At 42.8% G+C, this 9,231-nt stretch overlaps 1 protein-coding gene across 1 annotated transcript in view; it reads left to right on the forward strand.

The window, feature by feature from the left end:
- Positions 1 to 9,231, forward strand: part of NALCN (sodium leak channel, non-selective) — a 284,614-nt gene that overhangs the window by 239,179 nt on the left and 36,204 nt on the right. The window contains exons 26-27 of the mRNA XM_010831483.1: positions 777 to 881; positions 4,869 to 4,975. Of these exons, the coding sequence (XP_010829785.1) occupies positions 777 to 881; positions 4,869 to 4,975 (212 nt within the window). The remainder of the gene's footprint in view (positions 1 to 776; positions 882 to 4,868; positions 4,976 to 9,231) is intronic.

The raw sequence follows: 9,231 nt of genomic DNA on the forward strand, positions 1-9,231 counted from the left end.
ACAGAGGCTTTTCCCACAGCTGGAACTGAGGGAAAACAGAAGCACAGTGAATTTTCCTGACAGCAAACGTGCATGCATCTTTCAACCCTGATAGGGTTTAGCAAATGGTCTGTCTGAGTCTTGATGCAGAGAACGGCTCTGTGTAATTTTGGTGTCTCTAAGAGATCTGTTTAGATGATTCGGCCAGCACAGATGAGTGGTGTGTTCAGTGTGTTTGCATCTTTCTCTGCTGAGACCAAAACAGTCATCCAGCAGAGGGCGCGGCAGCCACCCACCAGATTTGCTGTTCAGGAATGTGTGATCTCACACCCTCTGTGTGCGGGGCCTTCGCACGGCCTCAGCTCTGGGGCCCCCAAGAAAGCGAAGCCACAGTCCCTCTTACTTAGGCCCTGCTAGCAGACATATGAATCCATTTTTTGGGAATGGGGGAAACAGAATTATTTCACCGTTTTTCCTTTGTTCCATTCAATAAAATAAAGCAACGTGTTGATTTCAAAATCAGACAGGTCCAACTCATATCAAAAATACCTTAGCCTGTGTTCTTATGTGAAAGTCGTGTGTTTTTATCCTAAAAATGCCAAACCTGTTAATTTCCTCTTTTTAACCTTACAGTCAGGTTAATTGAATGACCTGTGGGGGAGGCATTAAAAGATAATATCCAAAGACTGTGAATATTGTCCCATGTTTTCTGAAAAGTCCTATTCATATCAGTGCTCAAACCAAACCTATTATAAATGTATTACTAAGAGATTTGCTATCTCACCCATTTCTTCCAGGTCTCCATTCTCTTGCTGACCTTAATGCTAGTTTTTGCAAGTTTTGGAGTTCAGCTTTTTGCTGGAAAACTGGCCAAATGCAATGATCCCAACATTATTAGAAGGGTAAGATGTCCTTTCTGTCTTTGGGGATGAAAATCCGGGACGTTTACCATCCCTGGGTAACCATGTACAGAGGCTCCCATGAGAACAGAACTCTAGGGATACTCTTTCCGTGGACTCCCTTTGCAGAGGTGTGTCTCTTCCAGCGGGTGAAGGTTTATAAGATGAAAACACATCTCAGATGCGTCCTCCTCAATCCTACTCTCCTCACCTATTCCAGAGTCCAGCCACTATTGACGTCTTCGGTGTAGACACCCCAGATTCCATGTGAAAACTTTCCTTTAGTTCTTCCCTAACTGAATCCTGCCTCTGCAGTGACCTGACATTCATATTAGCAAACAGCACCCTCCCCCCAATATAAAAGGCAAAGTTTGACTTCCAGGCGCCTTCTTATGACTTATCCATTCTACATTCCTCCATTAGGAAGTCAGGACCCCGCACTGTCTCTTTACTTCCCACAGTCTCCCCCATGAAAACAGCTAAGACCCAAACTCGAATGCTCTTGATTCTGCTCTTTTCTTTTTTTGTCCATGCCACAAGGCTTGTGGAGCCCTAGTTCACCAACCAGGGATTGAACCCGGGCCCCTAGCAATGGGACCACGGGGTCTTAACCGCTGGACTGCCAGCAGTTCAATTTCAATTTTGTTGAAATTGACCGCCAGGGAATTCCCTCTATTCATTTCTTTCTCTTTCCTTGGCCGATGTTCTGAGAGAAAGCTGAAACAGCCCCCGTACGTCAGTAGCTGAACGTAATGAAATGAATGTGTTGCATGTTGAATAATTCAGACAGCTGCCCTCCGAATGACGATGCGAGGTCTCACGTTTCTTCTGTCCTGTGTCCCCACCCTTTGCCGTCTTCAAAGACATCTCTGTGTAGCTGGCAGTTAGGAACAGAAAACCATCTCTTGGAGGACAATGGGCTGAGCCTGGGAGTAGCACCTCTGACTTCCCTGCTCCCCATGTCCCACTGGAAAAGGTGTACCCTCCCTGGGCTGAAGGGAACCTATGGTGTGTAGTTGAGTGGTGTATTCTGTAGACAAGAGGGTAGAGTTTGGTTAATAATTAGCCAATCTCTGCTGCACAGCCCTCTGTCCCATTCTCTTAGAATCCTGCCAGCTATTACAAGTACGTTAATGGAGTGAACCCAGTTCTGCTTATGTATAAACTAGCAAGAGTATTTCCTCTTCCATCCAGGTAAAATAATGCCTTAAGTCCATTAAAACGTGCTACCAGAGCTGACTGTACTACTTATTTCCGTATTTCCAGCAAATATGGCTATCTAACATAGATTTTATATTACTGTAACCACTGTTACATTTTGAGACTTCTGATTATAAAGTTTACTAACTCTCAGCCATGAAATTAAAAGACACTTGCTCCTTGGAAGAAAAGTTATGACAAACCTAAACAGCATCTTAAAAAGCAGAGATATCACTTTGCCGACAAAGGTCCATATGGTCAAAGCTACGGTTTTTCCAGTAGTCATGTACGAATGTGAGAGCTGGACAATAAACAAGGCTGAGCACTGAATTGATGCCTTCGAACTGTCGTGTTGGAGAAGACTCTTAGAGTCCCTTGGACAGCAAGGAGATCAAGCCAGTCAATCCTAAAGGAAATCAACCCTGAATATTCATTGGAAGGACTGATGCTGAAGCTCCAATACATTGGCCACCTGTTTTGAAGAGATGACTTATTGAAAAAGACCCTGATTCTGGGAAGAATTGAGGGCAGGAGGAGAAGGGGGCAACAGAGGATGAGATGGTTGGATGGCATCACCGACTCAATGGACATGAGTTTGAGCAAACTCTGGGAGATAGTGCAGGACAGGGAAGCCTGGCTTGATGCAGTCCATGGGGTTGCAAAGAGTTCAGACACAACTGAACAGCAACTGAACAGCAATCATAAAGCTTAATAGCTCTCAAATCATTATAAGATAAAGGTAACATCTTTGTCCAGATACGTTATCAGTCATGTTAACATGAGATTTTCAGGAAGAGGCGTAGCAGAAGAGACAGGCTTAGGTCAGGCAGACCTTAAGTTGTTCCACAAGGTTGCTGCTTCCTTTAAGTCCACTCCCCAGAGGTTCCGGGAACTTTGATAAACATGAGAAGACCTAAAAGAAACATGGTAAAAAGGTCATGGTGTACCAAACAGGCTAAATGAAGGCAGTAATAATGAGCTGATGCATTAGTCCACGAGCTCATGTAAGGAAGGCAGGGTTATTTTAGGTCCACCCTGAATAGAGGCCAGAAAGATAATAACTACTTTCAGGATGAATCTTGTAGAAATCTTGGATGACTCAATAGAGTAATAATGGCCTAAGAGCCTCAGCCCAAAAGGTGGTGACTTGTGTAGGGGTCAAGGAAACACGGTGGACGGACAGACACACAGATACCACAAGGCATGTAATCTTTTTCCCAGAACAAAGATGCCTCTGTGGAAAGCTCATAAGGAAAGTCTAAGAAAACTTAGCCTTTACAAAGGCCTTTGAGAGCGAGCAGAACAATTGAAAAGAAATTGGTGTAGCGAGACACAGTCTGGGTCTTTGTAACAGAACGAGTTCTTTTCTCGTCCTCACATAAAGACGCCAAGGTCAAGTGAGCCAGTGGTTGAAGGGGATATCCAAGTTCTGCCTTGGATCTTCCATTCACTTTTATAAAAGAAGAGACAAACTCAAGGGAAAGAGGGAACTACATACCCCCAACATCTGGATCATAAACTCGCATTTAAAGGTCATGACGCTTGTGCTGTTGATGCCGTGTTTCCAGCTGGAATCATGTAACATGTGATGTTTGATGGCTGGGTTCTTCCACTTGGCATCATGTCTTCAGGGTTCATCCATCGTGTAGCATCTATCAGTACTGCATCATGGTTATGGCTGAGTTATATTCCATTGTGTGGCTATACCCCATGTGTTTATGTATTTGTTCAGTGATGGACACGTGAATTGTTTCCACCATTGGGCAACTATAAAGAATGCTATTTATGATGATAATGATATAAACACTCGTGTACAACTTTGCATGTGGATATATGTTTCATTTCTCTTGGGTAGATATCTAGGAGAAGAGTTTCTGGTTCATACGGTAGCTCTCAGTTTAATCATTTAAAGGACCTGCCACACTAGTTTGCAAAGTGGCTTCACCAGTTCCCATCCACCAGCAGGGTTTGAGAACTGTAGTATAAGGATTAGAATTCCTGCACGTCCTCATCAAAGCCTGTCATTGTTTGACTTCCTGATTACAGCCTTCTTTGTGAGTAGGAAATGGTTTTCCATTGTGGTTTTGATTTCAATTTCCCTCATGACTAATGGGGGCTTCCCTCATAGCTCAGATGGTAAAGAATCCACCTGCAATGCAGGAGACCCTGGTTCAGCCCCTGGGTTGGGAAGATTGCCTGGAGAAGGAAAAGGCTACCCACTCCAGTATTCTGGCCTGGAAACTTCCACGGACTATATAGTCCATGGGGTTGCAAAGAGTCAGACACAACTGAGCAGCTTTCACTTTCATGACTGATGCTGCAGAGTGTCTTTCATGTGCTCGTTGGCTATGTGTATCTCTCCTTGGAAGAATGTCAGTTCACTTGTTAATACTGGCCACTTACTAAACAGTCTTAGCATCAACTTTCACCTGCTTATCTCTGAAGTCTTTATCACTACTAGCTGAGTCGCTATGCACATCTGTGTTATTAGATAGAAGACCTCTGTTGTTCTGTATAAAAAGTGTACTGGATGCTTGGGGCTGGTGCACTGGGACAACCCAGAGGGATGGTATGGGGAGGGAGGAGGGCGGAGGGTTCAGGATGGGGAACACATGTATACCTGTGGCAGATTCATTTTGATATATGGCAAAACCAATACAATATTGTAAAGTTAAAAAATAAAATAAAAAAAAATTTTTTTTAAGTGTTGCTGATCTTTTATCTTTTCTGAATTCATTTTCTAACCAGATTCCTCTCTTCATCCTTTTATTTTTTTTTCCCCTGTTTTAGGAAGATTGTAATGGAATATTCAGAATTAATGTGAGTGTGTCCAAGAACTTAAATTTAAAATTAAGACCTGGAGAGAAAAAACCTGGATTTTGGGTGCCCCGTGTTTGGTAAGCATATCAGAAAAATATCCTGACAAATGCTATATTTGTCAGCATCAGGGTTTCCAGCCCCCCCCCCCGCCAATTTTATTGAGAAATAATTGCCACATGTCACTATATAAGCTTAAGGCATACAGTATGATGGTTTGATTTACACGTATTGTAAAACGATTACCACAGTGGGTTTAATTAACAGCCATCATCTCTTATGGGCTTCCCATGTGGCTCAGCTGGTAAAGAATCCACCTGCAATAAGGGAGACCTGGGTTTGATGCCTGGGTTGGGAAGACCCCCTGTAGAAGGGAAAGGCTACCCACTCCAGTATTCTGGCCTGGAGAAGTCCATGGACTGTATAGTCCATGGGGTCGCACAGGGTCGGACACGACTGAGCAACTTTCACTTTCACTTTTCATCTCACATAGACCCAGTAGAGAGAAAAAAACAGTTCTCTTTGTGGTGAGACCTCAGGATCTAGTCTCTTATCAGCTTCCCTGTGTATCACACGGCGGTGTTAACTATAGTCCCCGTATTGTACATTACAGCCCTAGGATTTATTTTCCTTAAAACAGGAAGTTTGTACCTCTGCCCACCTTCCTCCACTCCCTGCCCCGCCCAGCCATCCCTGCCTCTGGTAGTCATGAGTCTGATCCCTTTTTTCTATGACTTTCGTTGGGGGTCAGTGGTTTCGTTTTGCTCCTTTGGAGTCCACATATATGCGCTGCTGCTGCTGCTGCTGCTGCGTCACATCAGTCGTGTCCGACTCTGTGCGACCCCATAGACGGCAGCCCACCAGGCTCCCCCGTCCCTGGGATTCTCCAGGCAAGAACACTGGAGTGGGTTGCCATTTCCTTCTCCAATGCATGAAAGTGAAAAGTGAAAGTGAAGTCGCTCAGTCGTGTCCGACTCTTAGCGACCCCATGGACTGCAGCCTACCAGGCTCCTCCATCCATGGGATTTCCCAGGCAAGAGGACTGGAGTGGGGTGCCATTGCCTCCTCCGACATATAAGTGCTAGTATGCAGTGTTTGTCTTTCTCTGTCTGATACGTTCACTTAGCATAATGCCTTCTTGGTCTATCCATGTTATCTGTAGGTATCTCTAGTATAAGGTTTTAAAGCAGCATAATATGGCATGAAACTAAAGAGTTACTTAAAAGTAATGCAAGGCAAAGCACTGGATTACAGTAGGATGCAAAACTGCAATAAAGTAAGTAAGAGAGCAAGTAATACACTTAAGTCCCAGATCGCTTCATGAAACTAATGAAATCACTGCAAAATCTTTCCAATAGCTTAAAGTGTGTGTCTGAATTCACACTTTAAAAATCAGTGAGACTTACAGAAAAGAAGGAAATAGTGCCATCTGCAGCAACATGGATGGACCTAGAGATTATTGTCCTAAGCGAAATAAGTCAGAGAAAGACAAGGAACATGTACTATCCCTTAACTGTAGAATCTAAATGAATGATACAAATGAACTTATTTACAAACCAGGAATAAACTCACAGGCATAGAAAACCAGCTTATGGCTACCAAAGGCGAAAGGGAGGGAAGGATAAATTAGAAGTTTGGAATGAACAGATACACACTACTGTATATAAAATAGATAAATAACAAGGACGTGCTGTAGAACACCGGGAACTATAGTCAATATCTTATAATAGCTATAATAGAAAAAAATCTGAAAAAGAATACATATATTCTATATAGAGAGAATTACATATAGAATATATTATAGAGAGAATTATATAAAGAATATATATGAAATATTTTATATAGAATTATATGTAAAATATAGAGAATATATATGCTATATATATAGAAATCACTTTGCTGTACACCTGAAACTAACACAATTGTAAAGCAACTTTACTTCTATAAAAATAAATTTAAAAAATTTTTAAAATTAGTGAGGCTTCAAAGAAAAAAGATTTTCTATCAAACTTGTTCAGATATTAATTGTTAATTAAACCAATTTTTAAAATTTTAATAATGTTAATCAAATCAAAACCAAGCTCATCCTGACTTCATATCTTTAAGGAAGATGTTCTCATATGATGTTCTCATAACAGTTGTAGAGAAGCCTGAATCATAAAGCTAGTTCAATTTTAAAAACCCATTTCCTTTGAAGGATTTTGTTATTGAAACCCTGGAAGGGAATAATCAGTAACACCATTGTATCTGTCTAAAAAAAAATTTTTTTTTTGAAAATAAGTTTTCAAAGCATTTACATCAAAGCCGGAAGTGCCTGGTACCTTTGTTCTCATCCGTTTTCCTAACAACTATGAATGGAATCTCTCAGTCTGCTTCACTGATACACTGAGGGCTCTGTCAACTTCATTTGTCCTTTTAAATCCTTATCTGTTTTCTCTTTATTTCATTTTTACCTCTTAGAATAATGAGTGAACCACAGCAACTGCTCTGTTTTGTCCAACTGATGTTCTCTACTAAATGTCAAAACCCTTTAAAAGGAATAGCGTTTCACCCAGTTATACCCTTAGGACTCATCATTACCTGCTTTGGCATTCCTATAACATGAAATTCACCTTCATAAACAATTCAATACAATTTATATTGGTTTTTTCTAATACCAAAGAACTATGGGAAAAGAGATTAATTTCGGATATAAGGCTTGAGCATGGGTAGAGAAGTATATAGCACATGGGAATATCTTTATCCCAGTGTTAACTGGAAAAGCCGTCTAATTTACATTACCATAAAAAATTAAAGAAGCACAAAACGTTTATTTTGTTGTGAGATTAAATCTCATTATTATACCTTAAATAATTTATTTATATCAGAACATCAGTTTTTGTTTTTGTTTTTTCCCCTGCTGTTTTGGAATTTTGGCTGAAGTCTCAAGGCTGAGGTCACTAGAAGATAAAATATTCTGACATTTTAAAAAAGACCAACTAGCTCAATCCCAGGAGAACTTACTAAAACATTATCCACGTCCATCCCCCAGCTTCTGTAAAGGAAACCACTGCACACAAAGATGATGTTATGGTAGTGAATGAAGTCAAGAGCAGAGAGTGCTGTGCTTCAGCTCCCATCACCATGGGGAAAGGTGGTGGGTGCTCCCCACCCAGGTCAAGTGAGCACTCCCGGGAGGACCAGCTGCTATCAGAGATTGGCATGGCAAGAAGAGAGGCTGTTGCAGGCGAGCTGCTTCTCGCCAGCTGGCAGGACAAGGTAGTCTGGTGTTTGTGGAGGTCCATGTCATCCCTACAGGAGGGCCACCTGACCTGAGCTTTCTTGGTGGACGCCTGCTGCACAGGGCCGTGTGCCTGTGCGTCACACTGCTGAGCCCACACGCTGCAACCAGGGAAGCCCGGGTGCCCTAGAGCCCCCGCTCCACTGCAAGAGAAGCCACTGCAGTGAGGAGCCTGTGCACTGCAACCAGAGAGTAACCCTGCTTGCCGCAACTGGAGAAAAGCCTGCACAGCAAGGAAGACCTAGCACAGCCAAAATAAAATCATAATAATAAACTCATTAACTAAAAAAAAAGAATATATGAGATATTAGTAAAGCCAACAGATCAAGAGAGAATTACCCCTGAAAAGATAGTTTGAGGACTTCCCTGGTGGTCCAGGGGTTGGCTCTCTGCCTGCCAGTGCAGGGGGTGCAGACTCGATCCCTAATTGGGGAGCTAAAATCCCACCTGCCTCGGGGCCAAAAAAACTAAAACATAAAGCAGAAACAATATGGTAATGAATTCAATAACGACTTTGAAAATGATGCACATCAAAAAGAAAAAGAAAAGATAGTTTGCTACTCGTAGTTCCTGGTGGAGTGGAGGGGGGCATACGACATCACAGCAGGCTGCGTGGGGAAGCACCAGGTGAATCGGCAGGCAGAGATGGGGAGAGCTGGGGCAGGGAGCCTTTACTGTGGCTTCCCTGGGAAGGGACATGTGAGGCAGGCGAGCAGGCTGAGGGATGGCCGGTTTGAATAGTCTCAGGGGCTCTGGGGCATGCACGCTTGCATGCTAAGTTGCTTTAGTCATCTCTGACTCTTTGCCACTCCGTGGACAGTAGGCTCCTCTGTCCATGAGATTCTCCAGGCAAGAATACTGGAGTGGGGGAAAAAAAAAAAAAGAATACTGGAGTGGGTTGCCATTTCCTCCTCCCAACCCAGAGATCAAACCCCTGTCTCTTGAGTCTCCCATGTTGGCAGGCAGGTTCTTTACCACTAGTGACACCTGGGTCTGGATCATAGATGCGTCCAGAGTGCTCTGGTCCCTGGCAATGGGGTGTTGAGGGCAGGCGGA

Source organism: Bison bison, unplaced genomic scaffold (genome assembly GCF_000754665.1).
Source record: "Bison bison bison isolate TAMUID 2011002044 unplaced genomic scaffold, Bison_UMD1.0 scf7180017864527, whole genome shotgun sequence".
Classification (NCBI taxonomy): domain Eukaryota; kingdom Metazoa; phylum Chordata; class Mammalia; order Artiodactyla; family Bovidae; genus Bison; species Bison bison.